At 56.1% G+C, this 24,964-nt stretch overlaps 1 protein-coding gene across 1 annotated transcript in view; it reads right to left on the bottom strand.

Annotated features, from left to right (window-relative positions):
- The window catches only part of COL16A1 (collagen, type XVI, alpha 1), a 51,561-nt gene that overhangs the window by 9,512 nt on the left and 17,085 nt on the right, over positions 1-24,964 (bottom strand). The window contains exons 27-58 of the mRNA XM_011974022.1: positions 24,292-24,327; positions 24,139-24,183; positions 23,683-23,814; positions 22,866-22,901; positions 22,571-22,678; positions 22,157-22,279; positions 21,998-22,051; positions 21,754-21,795; positions 21,381-21,416; positions 21,241-21,294; positions 20,981-21,049; positions 19,116-19,160; positions 18,998-19,024; positions 18,194-18,253; positions 17,955-18,002; positions 17,783-17,836; positions 13,404-13,457; positions 13,153-13,185; positions 10,874-10,990; positions 10,747-10,788; positions 10,567-10,653; positions 9,794-9,838; positions 8,784-8,828; positions 6,985-7,038; positions 6,359-6,412; positions 5,769-5,822; positions 4,228-4,272; positions 4,073-4,126; positions 3,774-3,809; positions 3,367-3,429; positions 844-915; positions 594-647 (exon numbers count right to left, since the gene is read on the bottom strand). Coding sequence (XP_011829412.1) covers positions 594-647; positions 844-915; positions 3,367-3,429; positions 3,774-3,809; positions 4,073-4,126; positions 4,228-4,272; positions 5,769-5,822; positions 6,359-6,412; positions 6,985-7,038; positions 8,784-8,828; positions 9,794-9,838; positions 10,567-10,653; positions 10,747-10,788; positions 10,874-10,990; positions 13,153-13,185; positions 13,404-13,457; positions 17,783-17,836; positions 17,955-18,002; positions 18,194-18,253; positions 18,998-19,024; positions 19,116-19,160; positions 20,981-21,049; positions 21,241-21,294; positions 21,381-21,416; positions 21,754-21,795; positions 21,998-22,051; positions 22,157-22,279; positions 22,571-22,678; positions 22,866-22,901; positions 23,683-23,814; positions 24,139-24,183; positions 24,292-24,327 — 1,878 coding nt within the window. The remainder of the gene's footprint in view (positions 1-593; positions 648-843; positions 916-3,366; positions 3,430-3,773; positions 3,810-4,072; positions 4,127-4,227; positions 4,273-5,768; positions 5,823-6,358; positions 6,413-6,984; positions 7,039-8,783; positions 8,829-9,793; positions 9,839-10,566; positions 10,654-10,746; positions 10,789-10,873; positions 10,991-13,152; positions 13,186-13,403; positions 13,458-17,782; positions 17,837-17,954; positions 18,003-18,193; positions 18,254-18,997; positions 19,025-19,115; positions 19,161-20,980; positions 21,050-21,240; positions 21,295-21,380; positions 21,417-21,753; positions 21,796-21,997; positions 22,052-22,156; positions 22,280-22,570; positions 22,679-22,865; positions 22,902-23,682; positions 23,815-24,138; positions 24,184-24,291; positions 24,328-24,964) is intronic.

Below are 24,964 nucleotides of genomic sequence, written 5' to 3' on the forward strand. Positions count from 1 at the left end.
TCAGCTATCCCAGGATGGAGGGAAGAATCCAAACCTGGCTCTCTCAAGCCCTCCTCAGCTATCCCAGGATGGAGGGAAGAATCCAAACCTGGCTCAGCCTCTGACTGGCTGTGGATCCTCAGTGACTTCCAGCCCCTCTCCGGGCCTTAGCTTTCCTTCTTTGGGATATATAAGGGGGCTGACTTTGATATTCTACCCTGTCCCATGGCCCCAGCCCTTTCAGATTCCCCAGCAAAACCCAAGGAGCCAGGGCTTGCTCAAGTCCTTCCATGTCCACACCCTGATTCTTCCTGAAGCCCAGCCTGGTTTCCTCGGCTGTCTGAGTTTCTGCATACATAGTGCCTTCACCATCTGCCTTTGGTGAGACCTAGCTCGCCTAACCTGCTTAAGGCCACTAGGAGAACTGGGAAGCCAAGGGGCTGTGATGCCATCGGGGAGCTGGAGTGCAGAGAAAGACAGACCAAGGGAGGGCATGGGTGCCTCCTGACAAAGACAGGGATATGTTGGTTCTTTCCGTCAAGGTTACCTTGACTTTGGCTCCCTCAGCAAAAAGGAGGGGAGGGGATGCTTGCCCTCCCGGCCCATCATCTCACCCTCAAGCCAGGCTTGCCGTCCTTCCCATCCAGACCATCCAGACCGGCGGGGCCCTGGAAACAGGAAAGAGGCATTTCTGCATGCTGGTGCGGGAGCCCTAGGAGGTGGGAGACCTGGCCCAGCCCCTCAGTTCTCTCCACCCCTCCCCTGACTCCCATCCCAGCACACACACACGTGCACCACACACGTGCACCACACACATGTGCACACACCCCACACACCTGCCACGCTAAAAGGGCACACACTCACCTGAATCCCAGGAGGTCCCGGTGGCCCAGGGGAACCAGGCATGCCTGATGGGCCTCGAATCCCTTCGCTGCCCTGGAAACCATCCCCCCCCACCAATAAAGTCATCAGGGCTTTGCCCTCCCTGTGGAGACCAGGCCCTGGGTCAAGGGTCCTGGTGACTGCTGGAATCAGGACAGTTGGCTTCTGGGCCCCGTCTGTCCCTGTCTAACTGCATATGTGCCACTCGTTGCCTCCCCAGGAGGATCTGTCTTCATCTGCAAAGCATCCCCTTTCCTTGCTGCCCCATGAGGAAGGGACAGGGCATCTTCTCCAGTGCTGACCCAGGGGCTGACATGGCAGGGGCTCAGTAGCATGTGCTGAACTGAAAGCACAGCTTCAATCCACTGCGAATGCTGCCTGTTGCATTCTACTCCTCCATCAGACCCTCTGCCTCCTCCCCACCTACCTCCCTGCCTTTCCCCCCACCCCAATAGACATGGGCCGGGGCTGCACAAAGGCCTCAACAGCGCACCCAGTGCCATGTGGGCTCTGATTCCCCAAGATGAAAAAGTGGGTGCCCCTGTCCTCCAGGAGCTCACAATCCAGTGAGGGTCACGGGCCCAACACAACCAGGGGCAATACAACAGTCCATGTGTTCTGTGTGGAAAGGAGCTGAGGGAGCCCAGAATGGGGAGCAGTTCCCTCTGGCTGGGGATCAGGGAAAGTGTCACAGAAGTGTCACCAGATGCTAGACTCTGGGATTGGGCAGGTGGAAGAGAAAAGCACATGCCAAAGGGAACCTAAGAGAAGGATAAAGATTTGCAAGTGGTCACATGCCTGGCCTGGCCAGGGTGTCTGGGGGAGCCTGTGGGACGGGCCAGCAGGCAGAAGAGGCTGGAAGAGTCACCTTAATGAGTGGGGGCCCTGAACGCTGTGCTAAACTTTATTGAACAGTCAGTGGTTTTTAAGCTGTACTTCTCAGAGCGCTGGGGCTCCTGGGGGAGTCTCGAAGCTGGGGGCATGAAGTGGGGACTGAAGAGGGGGACTCCAGGACCCCCATCGTTGTCTCAGCCAGGGAACTCCACTTGTGTTTGTTTTGTAGATTGAGGTTTTTACATTTGCTTTTATGTGATAAAAAGGCTCTGGGACTACAAAATAAAGTCTAAAAACCCCTGCTACAGGCACTGGGGAGCCATTGAAGGTTCAAAGCAGAAGAGTGATGAGAACTGATGCATGGATTGGAGTTTACTAGAAAAGGCAGGGGGAGGCAAGCAGCATAGCAGGGGAGGCTGCTGCATTCTCCCAGTGTGGGGAGGGTGGCTGCCCTGGATCAGTGGCTGTAGGGTGGTCAAGGGAAGGGATCCCACTAGAGAGACTCAGCAAAGGGGAAAAAGAACTTGGGGGGGCATTGCAATGCCACCAGCCACCAGGAGGGGTCAGCACAGCCCCAACCAATGTTGGCCCCCACTGGGAGTTGGGATGAAGAACCACTGGCCAGAGGTTTGGGATTCTCTGCAATGACCAGCCTAAGGAGAGCAGGGGCTGCCACTCAGGTCCTCTGCAGGGAAGGCAAGTGAAGAGAGCTAGCAACCACCACTGTCCCAACCATGGCTGATCAGCGTGGGCTCTGGGGAGGTAGTGAGGGTCCCAGGTCCTCCTGGAGCTGGGAAGGAAGTCTCAGCTCTGCTGCTAACACCACTGTGTGCCTCTGGGCTGCCCCAAGCCTTATGGGCATCAGTTTCCTCACCTGCACAGTGAGACGTTCATGTGTGTGCTCTCAGGGGAAAGAGGCTCTCCACAAGGCTGTAGGCTCCTACCTGTCCCTCTGGACCCAGATACCCCGACCCCCAGCTCAGAAGTCAATCTTGGGGCTTCTTATACCACCCACTCAGCCCATCTAGGGAGCCCAGAGGTTGGGCCGAGACAGGGATGTCAGCCCCAAACCAAGGCAGAGCCATGTCTCCAGCATTTATCACGCCAAAGTCAAGAGCAGCCAGCATAGGAGCTCCCCCAACTGCTGCTCCCCCAACCCTTGCCACCAGGCAGGACACAGGCCACTCCTGCCCTCTCTGGGCCCTTGGGGACAACTGGAGCATGGCTACCCAGGAGGAGCCCATTCCCCTTCCATGTTGGTGTCCTCCTTCAGGACGTGCTTCCCCTTCTCTCAGCTCCTTGCTCGTCCTCCCGCCCAGGAGACGAAGGTGGCCTGGGCTGCCTGTCGCATTCTAGTCCTCCATCAGACCGCCGCCTCCTCCCCACCTACCTCCCTGCCTTCCCCCCCATCCCAGCAGACAAGGACCTGGGCTGAACAGAGGCCACAGGCATCCTGGGCCAAGCAGACATCCCGAGGAGCCCACTGGTCCGCTGCAGGCCGTGTCAGCCTCCAGTAGTCACTGGGCCCATCCTGGAGGCCTCTTTTTCCAGCCTTGATGCAACTGGGTCAGTCTTGGAATTTCCTGAAAGCCTGATGCTAGGGGTGGGACAAGGGCATGGGAGCTGCATGGCTCAGATCTGTGACTTTGGCCAGCCCGGGGTCCTGCTCACCTTCTCTGCTTGAGGGCCAGGTGGGCCAGGTGCTCCAACTTTGCCTGGGAATCCAGGGGGACCCTGTATCAACAAAGGGGCAGGCAGGAATGAAAGTGGGGCTGGAGGGGGAGCTCCCCTTCTTTCTTCTTGTGTGTGATGCACTGTTGTTAATGCAATTCATTTCGACTTCCTAGAAGCACCACCCGGGAGCATGACATCTGCCGGGCCTGCCGGGCTGGGGCCCACCCAAGAGGCTGGGCTCTCAGGTCCTGGTTCCTGGAATCAGGCCTGGCCACCCAGGCCGTTCTCCCCTGCCTCTCCCCTCTTCTCCCCAGGACCATCCTCCCCTAGCCTGGCCTGGTCAGGCCTGCCCCTCCCGATGAGACCACATCAGACAGAGCCGGCTTTGTGTCTTCTGCACTCACCGGTGGGCCCGGAAAGCCTGGCTGGCCTTGAAATCCCTAGGGTGAGAAGCAAGGGACAGTGTACTGTGCCACCCCCTCTCTCCTGCCTGGCTGCCCAGGAGGAAAGAGTGACAGGTGGGGCACCCTCAAACCCACGGGCGTTGCTCTCCACTCGGCCCACCATGGCTGGCAGGTAAGGCTCTGGGCATGAGGTAGGTAACAGCCCAAGGACAGGTAGAGTGGGGAGACTAGAGCTGGTGATCATCAGGGACCCAGCCCCTTCTCTGCCTCCCTGCAGCCGGGTCCCAATCGTCACTCACCTGGTCGCCCTTCTCACCCGAGTTCCCTTGGGGTCCTCGCTCTCCTCTGGGACCCTGTCACCCACAGAGAACAATGCAGCCGAAACCTAATCTTCCTGCCCTCAGATCCCAGGACAAGATCAGGACTACGTCTCCCCATGCCCTCCTTCACTCACCGCTGGGCCTGGGGGGCCCGGGAGGCCTTCAGATCCTGGGGGGCCCTAAGGACACAAAGGAACAGAATCAGTCACTCCTCCTGGGGAGGTGAAGGATGAGGTAGGGGGATGTGACAGGGGACTGCCTAGAACAGAGGCGGCACATGCTGGGAGGCCCCTGAGCTGGCAGGCCCCCTCTGCCTGGTCTGCTCAGGCTTCCCTGCTCTTGCCTGAGCTGCTGAACCAGCCTCCTAACTTGTCCTGCCACCTCCTGGTTCACTCCAAATCAGCCAGCAAATGGCTGCCCTCTTCTCCTCCGACACAGCTCTGATTATGTCACTCTCTTGCTCAAACACCTTGTGCGGCTCCCTCTGCATCTGAGTGGGGCGCACACTTCCCAACAACGTTGGTCTTTGAGGCAGCCTGTGATCTGGCACCAGCCACCCTTTCCCACTTCTCCTCCCTCTCTCCTTCTCATCTTCCGCCTTGCTCAGTCAGACTGCTGTTCTCTGACACACTCTATACCCTCCCACCCCCAGGCCTTTGCACCCTTGGCACAGCTTTCCCTCCTACCTAGAATGCCCCCTTCTCCCCGTTCTAGGTCTCCTGAACTCTTGCCAAATCATCTGATGGCTGAAAGCTGTTCCTGCGGTGCCCCGCCCAGCCTCTCCCTCTGGAATTCCCCAGTACAGACAGCCACAGGGATCCCTCCCTCCTGCTAGTCAGCTCTAAGCTCAAATGCCACCTGCTCAGAGAGGCCTTCCTGCCCCTCCGCTTCGATGGTGCCCAAACACCTCTCCAGCCCCTTCCCCCATCCCACTTCCTCCAGGAGTCCCAGCCCTCATCGTTCCTAGGCACTTGTTTATTCATCTGGCAGCTGCCTCCCTCATGGCAGGGCAAGAGGGCAACTGCCTGCTCTGTTCACGGAGACATCCTCAGAGGTGAGCCTGGCACCCCGCAGGCCCCTGAGAAATATCTGTTACTGAGTAAATGCCTGATGGGGTTTGCTGAATTCTACTGGGGCCTCACTGAAATTGGTGACTCTGTAAGGCTGCAGTCCCAGTTTGACTGATCCTAGATCTGAGGTTTGTGAGGTTTGTCACCAGATAGATGTGGGTTCAAGTCCAGGTTCCACCACTGACTCACTCACTAGCTTCGGGACCCTGGGTGAGTCTCAGCTTTGTCACTCTGGGGGCCCCAGTGTCCTCATCTGGTCACAGCCCAACTCCCGTGCTCAACATGGGGCCTGGCAGGCCTTGGCTCTGGAGGGTGGTTCTGGGGGGCCTGGGGACCACTGGGGGTCTACAGTCCCAGGTCTTCCTTTGCGTGAGGCAGAGGAATGCTTCTGCAGCTGCCTCCTGGCCCCCTCCCCTTGGCAGCCCTGCGGGGATTCTCCTCACAGCCTCCACCTCCGCAGGGCCCAGCCTGTGCTGCAGGCTCGGGGGCGGGGGGGCAGCAGGGGTCACAGTCCTCCCCTTCACAGGCTGCTGCCAAGTCTCTAGCCGGAGGCTGTGCGGCTCCACGTGCAGCCCTGCACCCGCCCCCGCGCTGCTGGGACTCACCGGCTCTCCTTTCTCTCCCGCTGACCCGGTGTAGCCACGTTCCCCCTTGATGCCCTGACAAGTGGCAAAGAGACAGTGGAATTAGCCCCGCAGAATTAGCCCATCATGGCGCTAATGCGAGGAGTGGCGACTGTAGCTGGCACCCAGACCGGTTCTGGGGGGATGGCACTGGGAGGACTGCTGGGGGCTCCAAAGCTGCCGTGCCTCCCACCAGCCACCGTGCCCCCCAAGCCCCCATTGGAAAAGGAGGACACACCCACCCAGCAGCTTCTGTGGGGGTGGCACCTCTAAGCTGTCTCTCCAATCTCCCAAACCCCCCATCCCCAGGAGGCAGATCTCAGTTCTTGCCGTGTCTGGGCCTGGCAGAGTGTTCTGAGAGTCAGGCCTGAGCAGAGTGGTGGGACCAAGCCATGCTGCAAGGGGGCCTACAATGGGGAGAGGAGGCTGCATGGACTTCAGGCAAAGGAAGAGGCTGAAATGCCCGTGAATGGGGAGCCCGCCGAGGGTTGCCCAGCCTGGCTCTGTCCTGACCACCAGCCCAAGCCTCCGGTACCCAGCACCCACTCCCCAGCAAGAGTCCCCTTACTCACAGGCAGTCCTGGGGGGCCCATGGCACCTGGGTAACCTGGTTGCCCTGGAGGACCCTACGAAGAAAGGCAGACATGATGGATAGCCCCCCAACATTTCTGTCCTCCCCTCACTGGGTAAGAGGGTAGCCAAAGCTAAAACCTCTGGGGCTGCCATCTAGCAGGTGCCAGTCTGCCCCAGCACTGCACACTGGGCCATCTCCCCAAGCCCCAGGTCCCCTTGGTCGTGACCTCCACCACAGACCTGGGCTGGGGGTGCGAACCCCAGCCTGGCCCAGACCCTGACAGCTGAGCCAGAACAGGGATCCCAGAGCAGGCGTGAGGACCAGGGAAGAGGGGGTGGGCAGGGATGCTGAGTGACGAAGGCGGAGGGCGGGAGGGGAGCCCTCAGGGACGCTGCTGGAGGACAGGGGCTATGCATGCTTCTGGCAGGGAGTCAGGGCGCATGGAGATCGGCCTCCTTTGCTCCTGGGGGAGTGTGGAACCTCACACTGAGGGAATCCTGGCAGAAGGGCAGAGAGTCATAAGGAGTCCACCTCCCAGCTTCCACTCGGCAGCCACCCCTCAGAGCCCAAGCTCTGCCTCCCCAGCTCTTCCTCCCTTTCCAGCCCCTGCCAGCTTCCTCTTACCGGCTCCCCCTTGTCTCCAGTCAGGCCTGTGAGGCCTCGCTCTCCTTGAAGGCCCTTGGAGAGAAAAATCATGAGAAACTGCAGGAGCGGGCTGTCCCACCCAGCCCCTGACTCCTTCCCCCTGCCCCACTGCCTTCTGTTCCCACTCCAGGCAAATGTGGAGGCCAAAGTGGCTCTCTAGTGTCCCTAGCAAGGTGACCCGTAAGGATGTGCTCCAGCAGGATGAGTGGTAGAGGTGTGAACCCCCACATATGGGTGCCTTTCAGGAGGATACTCTGCAAGACAGGTAACTGTAGAGATATGCCCTCCAATGGGGGTGACTCTGGGAGGGTACCTCTCAGGTGCCCATCACTGGTATGCCCTGCCATGGTAACTGACTGGGGTACACCTTTAGGAAGCTGACAGATCAGATGTGTGCTCATTCTGAGGGGCAACCATCAGGAGAGGTACCCCAGATGGATGCTGCCACCAAAGTGTATCACATCATCAGACACCCAACACTTACCTGTCCAAGTCCCCCACCCCAAGCCAAAGATCACTTTCTTGGAGGGAGGCAGGGGAGAGACACAGGAAGGCTGCCTCCAGAGCAGTCCCTGTCACTTTGTAGGGTGAGAGGGCATGTCACTTTCCACGAGAGCTACAGCCCCCACCCCTAAATCCTTACCCCGGCCTTTGCGGGTGCCGCGCCATTACGGGCATCTTTTGTGCCCCCTTCTCCCTCATCCCCTCAAGAGACGGCGCCCAAACCTTTCCACGACACAAGACAGATGGCTAGACGGACAGATGGCCCCTTCACCCAAGCAAGCAGAAACAGACAAGACCCGGCCACAGATGAGGAGGTGGGGACAGATGGAACTGTGACGAGGAGTGGCCCTGCTCCCTGAGCCTCCATCACCAGGCCTGGGAGGAGAGGAGCCAGGCCCCAGGAACACGCAACCTGACAAACAGGAGGTTAGTTTCCGTGACCCAGGAGGGAGCAACAGTGAGGCTGGGGGTGATGTAAACACACCTGTGACGATGACGAAGGCAGAGCAATTAACGACACCTGGCAGAAGGAGCCGGCCAAGGTGCCGGGCACAGAGGGGCAGGGCCGCACGACACCCAGAAACCCAACTGGCTGGTATCACATGCCCCGCCTTGGAGCAGACTGGGACTGGAGCCAAGGAAGAGGAAGGGAAGAGGAGGCAGCTGAGAGTTTCCTCTAGGACGATGGAAAAGGTGCAGGAAGGGCTGCCTTTAAATCCCTGGGTGCCTCTGGACAGCCCTGCCAAGCAGCAGGGCAGCAAACCTGTGCCAGCCTGCAATGTGAAGCCCTAAAGCTTTGGCATCTCTGCTGGGCTCTGAGCCAGGTGCCTGGCAGGGTCCCAAGAACTACTTTCAGCAAATCTTCAGGCAACACCGAAGGTGGTGAGAAGCAGGAGGCAGAGTGAGAAGGCAGGAATGGAGGAGCCCCCTAGAGGCACCAGCTTAAGAGGGAGGTTCACAAGCTCAGGAGGACTTGCGGGAGTGCTGCAGGATGGTGAGAGAAATGGAGAAGGAAGACAGAACGTGGTAAGAGAGAGAAGAGGAGAGAAAGAACGCAGGAGAGGAGGGAGAGGAGAAAATGAAAAGGAGTCAGAGACTGGGAGGATGTCCAAGCTGCTGTGACCTCAGAGAACCCGTGTCGTTAGCTACCGTGCCTGAAGGGGGACAACAAACACGGAGGACGGAGGTGAAGGCACGACAGGAGGGAGACAAGCAAAAGCCACAGAGACCTGGCTGATGAGGGGAGGGGAGGTCGAGCAGTGCTAGGTTCTTACAGGCAATCCGGGGGAGCCAACAGCACCAGGAAAACCTGGGGGGCCCTGGTGGGAGAAACAGGCAGGTCACATCTCGTAGGCACAGTAACCCTGGACAGCCTGGAGGGCACAGTCTGGGGCTTGGGGGTCATGGGGAGAGGAGGTCATGGGAGTATTTTCAAGGCAACTGGAAAAGAGACTCCTTGAAAGTCTTGGTTCAAAAGACAACTGTTCCTCCCTTGGCTCCGGGAAGAAGGGCTCCTCCGTTGACAGAGATGGGGAACGGCTCCAGAGTCAGAGTGCTTCCTGAGTCTTCCGGAGTCTAACTGAAGACCCGGTTGCCGAAGAAGCCCGTTTCTTTCAGCCTTGCCCACCATGCCTGCCACCCGACCTCCAACTGTCCCCCGAGTGGGGGCTCCCTGGCTCTAAGACAGCTCCCACCAGCCATTTTCTTCTCCAAAGAAAGCATTTTCAGTTCTTTCAATCTTTCCTAGTCACTTCTATTTTCCTGCCATGTCGACATCACAGAGGACTCCAGAATAGATGCCCTGGTCTGGTTTTTGTAGATTTACCCTAGAGATGGCCCTACAGAGCAATGGAGGACAGCTCCATCTAAGCCCTGAGCCCTTGTGGGGACTGGCATCACAGGGGCATGGAGAGGTCTGGCCGGCATGCCGCGTGCTTCCCTGGCTGGGAGGCTGGGAGCCTGAAGCCTAGGCCCCCTGCTGAGGGCAGCCTGGGGCCACTGTGGAAAGCGCAGCAGGGGGTGGGGACAGGGAAGCAAAGATGTGCCTCTGAGGACCTCCCCTAAGCAGGACCATAGGCAGTGGGCAGAGCAGGGTGGTTCCAGGGCAATTGGTGGTAGGAGAGCACAGTTCCTGCAGATGCTCTGTGGAGGGACAGGGAGGGCAGTGGAAGTTCCCTCCTCCTGCCTTGCCCAGCCTTTTGGGGACAAGGCCGCGGGATGGTGTCTGAGCGTAACGACCCCTTTGAGAGCCTCTCAAGCAGGCCAGGGCACCACAGATACTTACAATAGGGCCTGGAGGACCCGGGGAGCCCCTCATGCCAGGCGGACCCTGCAAAGGAAGCCAAGGGAAATGGATGAAGAGGCCCAGGCCCCATAGAGCCCCCGGGGTTCCAGCAGCTTTCCTCCCAGCTTGCCAGGGCCAAGGTCAACAGAGGGCAGCTGTTGTCCAAGCAGGACAATCTTTCATTTGGCTCATTCAATCATCCTACAAACATTTATTGAGCAACTATTATGTACCAGGCATTAGTCCAGGGGCTAGGATCACAGCATAAACAAAATAAATAAAAGCCCTTGCCTCAAAGCAGTTACATTCTAGGGGAGACATGGACACTAACAAATAGAATAGGAGCTGGCACATAGTGGTGTTGAGTTGACACCTGTGGAATATTCCTGAATGAAGTAAATAGGCAGGATGCTGGAGGGTGATTAGTATGATGCAGGCCAAGGGGACTGGAGGCTCTGCGGTTGGTGTGGTGTTCAATTTTAAAGAGGGTGGTCAGGGGAAGTCTGAGAAGGAGACACTTGAGCAGAGCTGAAGGAGTGCAGGAATGAGCCCCGAAGAGTGTTGCAGGCAGAGGACACAGCTGGGCACTGGGAAGGAAGAATGTGTCCTACCCTGGGTCCTGTGTATCCCAGAGGAGCCATGTGCCAGGAGAGCAGGTGAGCCCAGAGTGGTAAAGGGCATCAGTCACGTGAGGCCTCAGAGGCCCCCAGAAGGTCTCAAAGGCAGACAGGGCCCCAGCCCCTTTAAGGATGAAGCCTCATCCCTAGTCTTACCTCTTCTCCTCTCTGGCCTGGCAATCCCGGAGGACCAGGCAGGCCTGGGCTCCCAATGCATCCGGGATCTCCCTCGTTGTTGTCGCCCTGGAAAAGGATGGAGATGGTGACAGTGGGCAATCAGGGCCTCTTTCTGTGGGGCATGGGGCATGGTCAGGGGAGATAAGGCGAGGCACTCACCCGGGCCTCCTCGGCTCTTGGGCGCTCCAGCGACAAAAAGCACTGCAAGGGACAATGAGAGGCACTCTGTCTGATGAGGCAGCCAGGGAGCCCTCCCACACGGGGCGGCCTCAAGCCCGGTCCCTACCTGGGCGCAGTTGTCGAGGCCCGGCACACCAGGGATGCCCTGGTCTCCCTTCTCTCCCTTCTCCACGAGGTATGCTGGGTGGGCCCTCTGCCCCTGGACACAGTCCCCGCAGATACTCTGATCAGGGAGTGGGGAGAGGAGTGGGGTCTGGGTCAGAGAAGGCCAGGATGGGTCAACTGGGGAGCCCACCTGAGAACCCAGAGCCGGGGCTCCCTGCCCCGCAGTCTTCCCTCTTCCCATACTCCCTCTCTCCCCGGCCACATCCCTATGGCAGCTTTGCTCCATCCTCGGGGGACCCACTCCCATCAATCGGCTTTGAGTTTCCTCCAGGAAGAAGCTCTGGTAGAGCTAAGCCAAAGCCACTTTCCAGACAGGCATGTGGGCGGAGGCGAGGGGCCCGCAGAGGGACCATCTGTCCCGGCTGTTCCTGCAACCTGCACCCACTGCGAGGACAAGCCACGAGGAGCGAGGCTGGAAAGGCTGGCTCGAATGCCAGCTTCTCTGCCCAAGGGAGCAAAGGAACAGCTGCAGGAGGAGCCAGGCCCTTCCCAGGAGCCCCTGGGACAGATCTCGGATTGCTCACAGGCTCCTGGCTCAGATTGCGCCACCAGAATTGTCTTCCCCACAGGAAGGGGTTTAACCTTCTTTAGGTCACAGACCCCTCTGAGAGTTTGATGGAAGCTGTGGGTCCTTTTCCCAGAAAAATCAAACCCACTAGTGAAAACCAGCCTGTAGTTTCTGAGGACTCAGGAGCCTGGAGCCTGTCTGTGGCCAGTGTGGCGTCCACAGACGCCCAGGCAGGAGCCCCTGCTCACTTTCACTGCTCACCACCAAGCCCAGTGATCATGGCTGGCATTTACTCAGCACCCATGACGCTGGGCACTGTACATAATAAGCCCTGCACATGATCACATCCCATCGTGACGGTGCAGTGAGGCAGGGAATCTATAAGCAGTGTGGAGATGGGAAAGCCAGCACTCAAGACAGGCGGCGTGACTTGTCTGAGGAAAGTGGGAGTCTGGATTGGCGTGGGCCTGTCCTAGGCCACAGTCAGCACTCTCTCCCCAGGCTTCCTGGACTGTGGGTGCAGGTGGTGCTGGGGCTGGGTCAGCATGCCCCGGGGTGCCATCTGACCCCTTCTCCACACTATGCACAGTTTCTATTTGGGATCCTCTGAAGACCACCTGATGAAGATGCCAGCAGATGAAATGTTACGGGAGAAATGTCAAATCCTGGATTTGGAGTCACACGATCACTGCCCAGTCATTGACAGAAGCAGAGGGGAGAAGAGCTTGGGGTTTTGTTGCCACAACCCCACTGTAATCCAACATGTAACTATTCCCTAGAGATTACCCGGACCTCCTCTGGCTGCTTCTGGAGAAATCTGCCGTTCAGAGCAGGGGAGGGATAGAGAGTCCCCATGCTCTGCCCTGACCAAGGCCCATCAGGGTCACAGGATGTCCAGGGCACTGACTAGCCAGTGTCAGAAGAGGGTGGCCAGGATGACGGGGGCTCTGGAGGCCAACACATGGGAAGGACTCCTGAGGATGCTGAGTCAGAGGAGAGAAAGTCCAGGAACATAAGGGCCTCCTTCAAAAACCTGAAGGCAACCTGGGGAGTTACTGTGCTCTCGTTTCTAGAGGTGACTAAGCAAAGATGGGCTATGCAACCCTTGATTCCAATCGGAACTTCTGCTCAGTTTGGGAAGCCGGACCAGGCCCCAGCCCTCTGGTAGGGTATTAAGGCTGTGTACAGGCCCTGGCACAGGCCGACCCTCTGACCAGGTCCGAAGTCCCCTTTCTTGGACTACCAGAAGGGCTTCTCAAATCCATCTCCTCCCTGGATTCCTTCTGGATTGACTAGAGAACGGCTGAAGCTCTCTTCCAGGCCACATCCAATCTCACAGCCCCCTACCACTGCACTTTCCCCCGCTCTGCTTTGCTTTGGAAGCTGCTGGGCTCTGCCGCGGTGTGACCCGGGTGCTACGGGGTCTCATTGCCAGCTGCTGCGGGCAGGCTTCAGGGCTGGGTTCTGCCGACAGCATCTGCCATGTGGGCACCTTCACAGGATTCCTTTAAGCACTCATTCAGCAAATGTTGCCTGGGGGCCTGTTACAAGCCAGGCATCAGCTAGGCCCTCATAGACAGATGCTTGGAACGCGTATTCCCTGCAAACTGCTGCTCTCTCTGCGAGGTGCCACACAGCTGAGCACTTACTGAGAGAATCCCCTTAGGAGACACCCCCGCCAGCTCACACTTCTCTCCTGGGTACCCTCTTACCTTAAGGAGGTGCTGTTCAATTGGTAAGGATCCCTGCAAGAGACAGATGTGTGGGCTCAAGCAGGTGAGGGGAAGGGACATGGAGACTTATGGGATCAGGTAGAGCCTTGGCACATGCCATGCACCTTCCAGCCTCAGAAGGGGGAGAGAAGAGGGACCCCCACTGCAGCTACCGGGCCAGCTTCATAGCTTGAGCAGCCCTGGGAGGGGCAGGGAAGGGGCATGGACAGGGAGTCCTGGCTGGTACCCACCAGTTCCGCAGTGAGCCCAGGCTGTCCTGGCAAACCGTTGTTTCCAGGCACTCCCTGTAGCCAAGAAGAGACACGAGTGAGTGGGCTCCATCTCTCTAGCCTGCTGGTCAGCCTGTTTCCTTCTCATCACCCCGCCTCCTCTTCCCCTTGTCCTGCAGAGCTGAGAGCCCTGGTTGGCACAAGGCTGACATCTATTCTTGGCTCAAAAGCCTCTCGACCCTCTTTATAGGGAAAGCCAAGGAGGCCCAGAAGAGTGACCCCCCCAAACCAGTCGAACAGCAAGTGTTTTCCCCACACACCAGAGGAAGGTCAGAAATTGAGTAGAGGGTCTTCCATGGAACTACTGTTTATTTTTGTGCTAAGTCATTTTTCTATATTTTCTCTTTCTCTTTCTTTTTCCTTTCTTTTTTCTTTTTTCTTTTTTTTTTTTAGAGACGGGGTCTCACTCTGTCACCCAGGCTGGAGTGCAATGGCATAATTATAGCTCACTTAGCCTCGAACTCAGCTCAAGCGATTCTCCCACCTCAGCCTCCTGAGTAGCTGGGACTAGAGGCGCTCACCACCAGGCCCGGCTAATTCTTTTGTATTTATTGTAGAGACCAGGTCTCACTGGTAGGCTGGTCTCAAACTTCTGGGCCTAAGTGATCCTCCCACCTCGGCCTCTCAAAATGTTGGAATTATAGGCATGAGCCACCACACCCAGCCTACTTTCTCATTTAATCATCACAGTTATCTTGTTGAACTAGGTGCTGTTATCTCCATCTTAAAAATAGCACAAAAAATCCAGAGGAGGCCGGGTGCGGCGGCTCACACCTGCAATCCTAGCACTTTGGGAGGCTGAGGCGGGCGGATCACCTGAGGCCAGGAGTTCAAGACTAGCCTGGCCAACATGGCGAAACTCTGTCTCTACTAAAAATACAAAAATTAGCAGGGCTTGGTGGTGTGTACCTGTGGTCCCAGATACACGGGAGGCTGAGGCAGGAGAAACACTTGAACCTGGGAGATGGAGGTTGCAGTGAGCCAAGATCATACGACTAAACTTTAGTCTGGGCAATCTCAAAAAGAAAAAAGAGAACCCAGAGTAAGTACTTGCCAAAGGTCACAAGTTGAGCAAGGCACAGAGCTGAGGTCCAGAGCGAGGATCACTGGCTTCTAATCCCTCTCTTAACCACGATTCCAGCATCAGTCCTCAACAGACATCCCCAGAACATTCACGGACACAGCAAGGGTGGGTGCTTGCCAGTCAGATTCATCTAGATACAAAATTCTGACTACCTGTGTAACTTTTGGCAATTTATTTGGGGGAAGAAATTCTATGCCTCAGTTTCCTTATCTGTAAAACAGGGATAGTTTATGGTGAGGCTTCAAGGAGACAATGGCTGCAAGGATGGTTACGTTCGATGCATGTCATCCGGACACTGTTCCCCTTGCAGATTCCTGAGGCACATTTGCATATTAAACACTCCATGGAGGCAGGGAGTATGTTCCATTGTGAATCCCCAGTGCCCGACATGGAGGAGGTGCGCATTAAGTACGTGTTGAGGGAATGCACTGCTGCTCAGCCTGCTCCTCCCTGCACAGGATTTCCTTGGCGCACTCTGAGATATGGCCTCCCTTCAAGTCCCAGCTCCCAGCAATGGAACATATCACCAGCTCCCGAGCAATTTCCAGGCAGACTCTACCAAGCCTGGGTCAGACCTGGAGCCAGCCACCATCCAGCCCTGCTGGCATCTCCGTGCACCATCAGGGCTTAGAGCAGTGCCTGGCACAGGGAAAATGCCTTCAACATGTGAACTATTTTTATTTATTTATTTATTTATTTATTTATTTATTTATTTATTTATTTTGAGATGTATCACTCTGTCTCCCAGGCTGGAGTGCAGTGGTGCAATCTCAGCTCATCGAAACCTCCGCTTCCTGGGTTCAAGTAATTCTCCTGCCTCAGCCTCCCGAGTAGCTGGGATTACAGGCATGTGCCACAAAACCTGGTTAATTCTTTTTGTATTTTCAGTAGAGATGGGGTTTTGCCATGTTGGCCAGGCTGGTCTCGAACTCCTGACCTCAAATGATCCGCCGACCTCGGCCTCCCAAAGTGCTGGGATTACAGGCATGAGCCACCATGACGGCCCAAACATGTTGATTATTATGCCCTAAATCATTATTCATCCCCTGCTCCCCTCTCCATGGCCAGTGTGTTAGTTCAGGCCTGATGTTTTGTAATTGTTTACCCAACCTCCCAGAACTAAATGTTCTACCTGCTGTCCTACTGTGGAAGTGAAGTGCAGCCAGAATTGAAACCTAGGCTCAATGACCTACTAGTTGCCTCAGGCAACTTTCTTGACCTCAGTGCCTCAGCTTCCTCCTCTGTGAAATGGATTGAGATGAAATGAGATAACTAAGCACTGGGACTATACGGCCTTGGATGAGTAAGTGCTGTACATCCCTGAGCCTGTGTCTATACTTCAATAAAGGAGCTGCTCGGCCCTTCTGGATCCCACCTGGCATGGGGCAGGTGCCTGTCAGCAGCAGCCTCGGCTTGGTCTCACGCGCTGGCACTAGGCGAGGACTCTGGTGCCTGGGACCAGACTCAGCAGTCACTCTTTTCTGCCTCATTCCCCAGCATGTCTTGGCAGGGTTCACGCTACATCAGCTCTCACTTATTAATGGGTCACTTTGAAATGACTCTTACGCTTCCCCAAGGAAACTGCAAGCCCTCTGCAGACAGAATCCTGCTTCCTGGCAGTGTGGCAGGAAGCCCCAGACACTCGGCAAATGTGTGGCTGCAAATCTGTGGCCTGGGCTCTAGTTCAGCACTTCCAATGGGGTAGAGAGAATTGGGATCCTGGCAGAGACTCCCATCAGCAACAGTGGCTCACTAGAGCAGACTCCCAGCCCACGGTGGCAGGGGAGGTGTGCCAAGGTAGCGGGAGCAGGGAGGGAAGATACGAAATGTATCAAATCATTGGGGCAAGGAGGACTAGCTTGTAAAAAGCTTCCCTGTGATGCTGCCCTGCTTCTTCAGGTGAGAATCACTCTCTTAGGAGCTGGGAGCCAGACACACAGACGGTGGTGTCTATGCCACCTAGAACCTCTGGAAAACATGGCTTGGTATGCAAACCACTGGGAACTGTCCTGAAAGGCATCAGAAGAAGGCGAAAAGGGCCTTGCATGGGGAAGCCCCAGTCCAGCATTGTCAATTCCTAATTGGGTGGCCTTAGACAAGATACTTCGTCTCTCAGAGCCTCAGCTTGTACAGCTGTGACTTAGGAATCATAACACTGCCTTCCTGCTGGGGCTTTTTATGTAAGGCTCAAATGAATGAAAGAATGGATGTAAAATAGTAATAGTACTCGTCATCATAATAATGATAGCTAATGCCTTCTAAGCATTTGTCATATAAATAATATATAATAGTCATGGGCACAATTCTATACACTTCACATGCATTAACTTGTTTAATACTCACAAAAGCCCTATGAGTTAGGTGCACTTAGCAGAAGAGGGCAGTGAGACACAGAGAGGTTAAGGAACTTGCCTACCATCATACAGCTAGCACAAGGCAGAGCCGGGATTCAAGTTCAGGCTGCCTGGCTCTGGAATGTACCCTTTATTCACAGCGTCACACAGATCTTGGCTCCTAATGCTCTCCCCTCACTATCTCTGGCTTCCTTGCAATTCCCCAAACACATCAGGCACATTCCCACCTCTGGGCCTTTGCACTGGCTGCTTTCTCTGCCACAAAGCCTCTCCCTCACAGCTTCTCTCCTCATCTCCTTTCAGTTTTGATTCAAACGTTACCTTCTTTTCAGTACATTTTGCAAATACTTCTCCTGCCCTCGTCCCATTTTCTATCCTCACTCCCTTCTTTACCTTTCTCCTTCGTACATATCACTTTCTAACACACTATATTTTATTTATTTTTCTTGCTTATTGTCTGTCTTTCCTACTGAATATAAGCTCCAAGAGGGCAGGGGCTTTTATTTTTAGCCACTACTGTATTCACAGCACTTAAAACAGTGCTGGAAAAATAGCAAATGTGCAAAAACACATGTTGCATGAATGAGTGTTGAATGCTGCTCCAAAACAGTGGGCCGGGCTCTGTACCAGGGTAAGGGATTTTTATCTGACCCAGATTGTGGATTCCTGACAGCTGATGCAACAGGGCATTCCTTGAAACCGTGCTGGGAGTGCAGAGCCTGGCCGAGAGGCTCAGTGGGCCCTCCTTGCCACCCTGGTAGGCAGCTGAATAGAGGAATGAGAAATGGCATGTCTGTGTTTTTGGGGTGGGGGAGAAGCGTCCTTGGGGTCCAGCCTGGAGCAGCCACCCTGACCACATGAGCTCTGCCACCCAAACTCCTCCTTCTCTTCTCCCCCTTTACCTGCAGCCCGGGCACTCCAGGGGGGCCTGGTGGTCCAGGAATACCTGGTGGACCCTGAGGGAGAGAGGGAAGAGTCAGAGCCAGCAAAGAGCTCTGCCCCATGGCTGAGAGCAGCTGTTTAGGATGGACAAGCCGTGGGGTGCTGGCGGACATGAGGAGACAAGCGACACACCTGCGGGCCCGGCTGCCAGGAGCTGCCCATCCAAAGTCCCGGAGCACCCTGGGTGGGAGTGGGGGTCGCAAAAGAAGGGGAGAGGTTATAGGCAATGTCTACACCAAGCGCGGGGCTGCGTGGAGAGGCGGATGGCTGGGGTGTGCGGCCCTGCGGAGCCCTTGCACCCTGGGCACCAGACGAGGCTGAAGCTGCTCCTCTCCCCCGGGCTGGGGGAAGGCTCTCACAGTGCCACTTACCGGCATGCCAGAGAAGACGAGGTCTCCTCGAGAGGGGCAGGAGCACTCCCCTGGCTCACCCTGAAAAGACAAGAGCCTTTGTGAGACACGGACGAAGACAAAGGGCCACTTGAAATGGACATCCGAGAGGCATGGGGCTCTAGAGATGGAGAGGCCCGGGTTTCAATCCAGGATCGGCCTCTTATGATGTTGCCCTTGGGCAACCTGTTCAACCTCTCTGCACCTCAGCCTCCTTGCCTGTAAAATGGGAACAGTCATTCCAGGCGCACGGAGTCTCAGGAAGACAAAATGGATTCGTGTATACAGGGGTCCTGTCGCATGGAGATTATTCAGCAAACCATGGTCCTGCTGTTACAGTCATCAGTTATAACCTTGTCTGCTGCCATGCAGGTAATCTCATCTTCAGTACAACTGCAGCCCCGCTCCCCTGGCTTCCATGCCCTTCTCTCAGGGGCCCCTCACCTCTCTGCCCTCTCACCACTAGTCCTTCCCAGCTCACTTCCTGCCCCATCCTCTGACTCAGCCCCCATTTGAAAATGCAGCTGCCCTCCTAAGGGGGCCTTGGAGTTTTCCAGTCTCCCATAATCCTGGTTGAGTCTCAGGCCAGCAACCAGGTGAAGTTAGGGATATGTGGAGCCCCTGAAACCAGGGAGCTGGGGGTAGGAAGGAGCCCAGGATGCCTCCTCCACCCCCATCGTCCACTCCAAGGCAGCTTCATGTGCACAGGCTCCCCTGATTCGTGGTGGGAAGGCTGGAGGGGCTGCTAACCCCCCAGCGCATGGGACACAGGCCCTTGGAACTCACCTTCTCTCCTCGTGGTCCCTTTTCACCCTGCAGGGAAGAAACACAGAAAGGTGAGCAGATATGGGTGCCGAGGCAGGGCCAGCCATGGATTCCTGCTGTCCCGAGACACTGTACTCACTGGTGTCCCTCTGGGTCCCGTCTGTCCTTGCTGCCCATCACGGCCCTGAAGGGAGAGAGCCCAGAGTCAGAGGGTGAGACTGGGCAGCGGCCAGCCATCTGGCCTGCTGCAGAAAGGCGCTGTAGCCCAGGGCTCACGTTCCAGAGGAGCAGACTGAGGTGCCGGACAAGGAAGAAGACTGGCATTTCCTGAGCACATCCGGGTGCCAGCCACAGGGCCAAGTACCCGTCAGGGAACATTGAATGGAATCCCCTCTCCCAGTCCAGCAGGACAGTATTGTTCTGGTTTTCAGGTGAGGAAACTGAGCCTTAAAGAAACTTCATGATAGACCCAGCAGCCAGCTACAGCCAGGCGTGTGTAGCCTGAAGTCTCTGCTCTCTCCTCTCTCTCTTTAGTGCTTGATACACTTTCTCCCTATCACAAAAGTTGTGTCTGTTGACCTAACTGGGAGAAGGGGATTTCAGCCCCTTTTTTATCCACAAAAAACTGGAGAGTTTGAGAAGCTGTCACTTGCCTAAGGTCACACCCCTAGCAAGTGTGCGGCTGAGGACGGGAAGCCTGCTGGATGGAATTCAGCATGAGGAGAGGTCTGGAACATTCTCCTGGAAAGGCAAGCAGCTTGGACAACGGCATGGAGTCTGCTCAGGCCAGGAGAGGCCAGCCCGGCCACACAGGGCGTTCCCATAGCTCCTTCATGTGGGCTCCTCCACCTTCACACTTGGGACTTGAAGCTCCCTGAGAACCTGGCCCACGTCTCTCATTCTGCCCTGGGGCTCCCTGGGACAGGCAGGAATCCTGGCTGTCCAGCTCTGCGGGGCAATAGAGACTGGCTGTGTGGACTTGGGCGAGTACCCGCCCGCTTTGGACGTTGGTGCACTCTCCTATCAGTGAATTCCAAACTGGAACTGGAATTTCTCCAGGGATCCGCAAAGATAGAAGAGGATACAGTTCACTGGGCTATTTTTAACATTAACAAAAGCCCAAGACAAATTACGCATTTGCCCACCACCTGGCATGGAACAGACTGGCTGAAAGGTAGCATGCCTTTGATTTAGGCTGCAATTAGATTATCTGGTAAAATTCTAGCAGGTTCATGTGGAGTAGAAGCTGACGACTACACAGGTCTTTGATGACTAAAAATGAGAAAATGCACTTATGATTACTTAATCCGTGCAATTTGTTCAATAGACACGTCTTTTAAAACATGGGAGCCACTGGGGGAATAGTACAAAGGGAAGGTCTTTCCAATTACACTGGAAGTAGTTGCTGGTCTGGATCTGTGCTGTCTGATACCGTAGTCCATAGCCACATGGGGCTATTTAAATTTAAATTAATTAAAATTAAATGTCACTTAAAACTGAGTTCCTCAGTCACACTAGCTGCATTTCAGGTGCGCTCAACAGCCACCTGTGGTTGTGCCGAACACAGCGTTTCCATCCTCATAGACAGTTGTACTGGGCAGCACCGGTTCACATGTCCCTAATGACTAGGGATGGGCTTTGAGTCAGACAGGCCTAGGTTGAAGTCCGTGGCTCTGCCTCCTCACCCTCTGACCCCCAATTTCCTGATCTATGAAGTGAGTTCCCTTACAGGGCTGATGTGAGGATGACATGAATTTCTGTGTTTAGAGCTTAGCACAGGACCTCAGCATGATCACTGCTCAAAAAATGGTGGTGAACATTATTGCATTATTCAAGCATTCCCTTAAAGGAGTGAGGTCTTCCTTGTCTGAGGCTGGGCTGAGGCCTCTCTCCTCCCATGCCCTGTGCTGCTGGGATGGGCAGGGTCAGCTCCATGCCCTCTTCCCAGCAGAAACATCCTTCGTTCCAGCAACACCACCAGAATGGAGCACAGAGAAGACTTACCGGAGGCCCAGAGACACTGGCCCCAGGAGGTCCCACGGGTCCGGTGGCTCCTTTCACCCCTGGGGATCCCTGTGTAAGAGAGGGTACAAAGGTTGCAGGGGCAGAATTGGAGGCCAGCTACGACCCAGCAGGTAAGACACATCCCGACAGGTCTTAGGCAGCCCTCTGATAGGCAGCACTTGGCCCCTGTGTCCCCTGTGCCGGCTGCTGGGACACTCTGGAATACTGCAGGCCCAATGCCCATGGAGGCAGAGGCTCACCTGGGCACCCTTCTCTCCAGTGCGGCCAGGTGGTCCCCGAGGTCCCGGAAGTCCCTGCAGATGGAAGCACTGTTAGTTAACCCGTATCCTAGAATGGCCCCCTCGCCTGCTATCCTCCTCCAGGACTCAGGCAGACGTACCTGAACGCCAGGCAAACCCGGGGCTCCAGGCTCCCCCTGCAAGTCAGAAAGGGCAGACTAGCACACAGCAGCCACAGCCAACCTGTTCCTCTGGCCCTGCCACACCGGCAGACCTGGTCTGGGTGGGGCATCTACCAGCCCAAATTCAGAAGAGCTCCCCAAGGAGACCCTGAGGGTCAGAGAGGCTGGGGTCAAAGGCAAGTCCCTGACAGAAGCAACAGCAGGCCAGGGTTATGGCCTGGCTCCTGGTCCCAGAACTAAGTCCTGTGCATCTGGGGGCAGGCAGAGCCCTGCAGTTTGGGAGTGGATGGAATTAGGTAGTTGGCTAATAGAAGTGTTGAGGGGACAGGCAAAGGCAAGGCTAGAGACTCACCTGGGGTCCCTGGACTCCCCTTCCTGGAGGCCCTGGCTCTCCCTGAAGAGGCAGAAGGACAGTCCCTGGCTCGAGGTTCCCCAGTCACCCTTCACCCTTCTCCCCAGCCCCTTCTCCCCCAGCTTCTCCCTGCCCTGCATCCTGCCTCCATTTCCCACTCCAGGCCCACTGCCCCCATGGATCAGTCTATCCCACCCCTTGCCCTCACGTAGCTGCAGCCCAGGGCCCCAAGACTCACACATACCTGCATGCCCTTCAGACCTGGGGGCCCTTGAACTCCTGGTAGACCGGGTTGGCCCTAAAAGGCACAAGGTGGCCCATGGAGTCCCTGCAGGGGAAAGGGGGACAGGAGGGAGAGGAGGCAAAGCCCAGGCAGGGAAGGGCCAGAGGGCAGGCAACTCACGGGTTTACCAGGTCGGCCCATGCCTTCGGGACCCGGTTCTCCTTTGGGGCCGGGCTGCCCAGGCCGTCCTGCCACATCTGTCACTGTCCCCTGCAGGCTGGGGCAGGCAGTGCAGCCATCACCCTGGTCAAAGATGGGTACAGCCTGGAGCCCATGAGCCAGTGCTGGCACCCAGGCCAGGATACCCTGCACCCCTCTGAACACTCTGCCCCTTGAATGCTCCCACCTCAGCCTGGGAAATCAAAACAGGCCCCTGACACTCCTAGCAGAGGAGAAGCCCTGAGGAGCCTCCACTCAGTGACTCTGACAGCCGTTAAGGCCCCAGCTGGCCCTGCAGTCCTTCCCTCACTGGTGCGCCACCTGATTTTTTTATGCAGCAAACTCCCCTGACCCCAACCACTCCACCTGACTAACCTTTTCTCCTTTTGGCCCCGCAGGGCCCCGAACTCCAGGCTCTCCTGACAGTCCTGGCCGTCCTGTGGTTCCCGGCGTTCCAGGGTCTCCGGGATTCCCAGCATCACCCTGTAAGCAGCGGAGTTCAAGGAAGGCAAGGCCGGCCCAGCCGGGGGCAAGTTGCCCCTGGGACCAGCAGGCACTCACGGTCCTTTGCTGGGGCTGAGGGTTCAGGGCTAGGGAAGGAGGAAAAGGAGGCAAGGAGGGATCTGAGAGGATGCTGTGCCCACCCCCATGCCCACAGAGGCCCTCTCACCTTCTGCCCCTTCAGTCCACGCTCTCCAGCCTTGCCCTGAGGAGAAAGAATTTCCAGCACCCGCTCACTCATACCAGCCACCCTGAAGTGCCTGGCACCACATCAGTTCGGGGCATACAACAGTAAATAAACAAAACCAAATCTCTGCTTTCGTGCCAGTGAAGCATTATTGCCCAGGGTCAGAGGAGAGATTTGTGCCAGACTCCTTGCCTGGGTGACATGGGCAAATTAGCTCATCTATCTCTGTACCTCAGTTTCTTCAGCTGTCAAATGGGGATGATAAAAATAGTATAGGCTTCTGCCCTATAGGGATCCTGTGAGGTTAGACAAGCGAATATGTCGTGTGCAGCAGTGCCTGGCACATAGTGTCCACTGTGGCAGTGCTGGCCGTTACTATGAAAGCAGTAACAGTGATAATAACCACAGTGGTAACTGCCATTTCCCCAGTGCCCATGGTGTGCTTCTAAGCACTTCACACACGTCATTACTAGGCTTTACTCTGTGCAAGAAACAGAGGTGGAGAGAAGTGACTTGCTCAAGTCAAAGACTTAGTAAGAGGCAAAGCTAAGATTGGAACCCAGGTCTCTCTGGTCCTAGGATGACGCTCTTTCTGCCCACTCTGCCATACTCTGTCCCAGGATAAAGGGCAGAGACCTGTGAGGGCAGCTTCTTCTGGAGACAGAGGCTCTGACCCCGCCACACCCTCCCCACTACCCCCAACTGCCCAGGGAGTCAAGAGGCCCAGGCAGGACCCCTCCCCTGTCCTAAGCCCCGCCTGCATCCCCCTCCAGAGGCCCCTGCCTATATCCCACCTCACCTGTTTTCCTGGCAAGCCAAAGCCTGGAGGCCCAGGTTCCCCCTTCTCTCCGGATGGGCCAGGCAAGGCCACCACACGGACATCCCCATCCTGAAGGTTGGACAGGGCTGGACACGGCTCACAGGGCTCCCCCTGCCAGGCAAGGACATTGGGTTAGGGGGTCCTCCAGGCCCTAGTGCACTTGAGCCAGGTTTGGAATCTAGGGCTGGGGAATGTCACTGGGTCTGACACTGCACCTCTGCTGGGTGAGGGGTTATCTCAGGAAAGATGAAGGGAGAACAGGAAAGAAATAAAGGTGGAGCTGAGTGATCAGGGGTCTTGTGCCTTGCCAAGGAGTCAGACTCTGCCTAACAGACAGCAAGGAGCCCCAGAGGGTTTGAAGTCGAGCAAGACGAGTGTCTGTCTAGGAAGCTCACCCAGGCTGCAGCACAGAGAATGTCCCCAGACCAGACTCACCTTCGCCCCTTTGATGCCTACTGGTCCCACTGGTCCTGGTGGCCCCTGCATGTTAAGACGCTCCAGGTAATGCCCAGCAGCTGCCGGGGCTATGCCTGTCAGCCCCTCCCACCTTGTCCTCTCCCAAGCTGTTGCCATCCCAAACATACTTACTGGACTGCCAGCTGGCCCTGCCTCCCCGAAGTTACCCTGAGAGAAAGCACAAAAGCCATGATTGAAGAGGGGATGCAGTCTAGGTGCCAGAGCAATTGCAAACTCAAAACTATAAAAGCAGCCCCTTTGGATGTCCAGACTACCCTCTCATGTCCAGAGAGGAAGAGGGCTTTCTCCAAGGTCCCCAAGGGAGTCTGTGACCAGCCAGGGGCTAGAAGCCCTATTTCTGCTCCCAGCCTCACCTCATGGAATCCAGTCCACCCTCAGCCCTGGCTCAGAACACAAAAATCATGAATGCATTTTTCCAACAGCCTTTCATTGGACACCTTTATACATGGAGCACTGGGCTGAGGCAGTGGGTAGACAGCAGTGAGCAGCACAAACAGTAATGCCTGTTGAGTTTGCACATGCAGAACTTTCTAAATCATTTTAAACAATGGTGAGTACTATGAAGGAAATCAACAAGGTGATGAGACAGAGTAAGTGGAGGTGGTCAGAGAGGTGTTAACCCTGATTATTACCAGAAGAATGAGAATAAGGTCATCCAGTGAAAGAATAGGGGGAGGGTAGAAAGGAAAAACATTCTAGATGTTTCTAGTGGGAACCACAAGTACAAAATCTGACAGGTGAGAGTAGTCCAGACATATTCCATAATGGAAAGAAGGTTCACATG

The sequence above is a fragment of the Mandrillus leucophaeus genome, unplaced genomic scaffold (genome assembly GCF_000951045.1).
Source record: "Mandrillus leucophaeus isolate KB7577 unplaced genomic scaffold, Mleu.le_1.0 Scaffold141, whole genome shotgun sequence".
NCBI lineage: Eukaryota > Metazoa > Chordata > Mammalia > Primates > Cercopithecidae > Mandrillus > Mandrillus leucophaeus.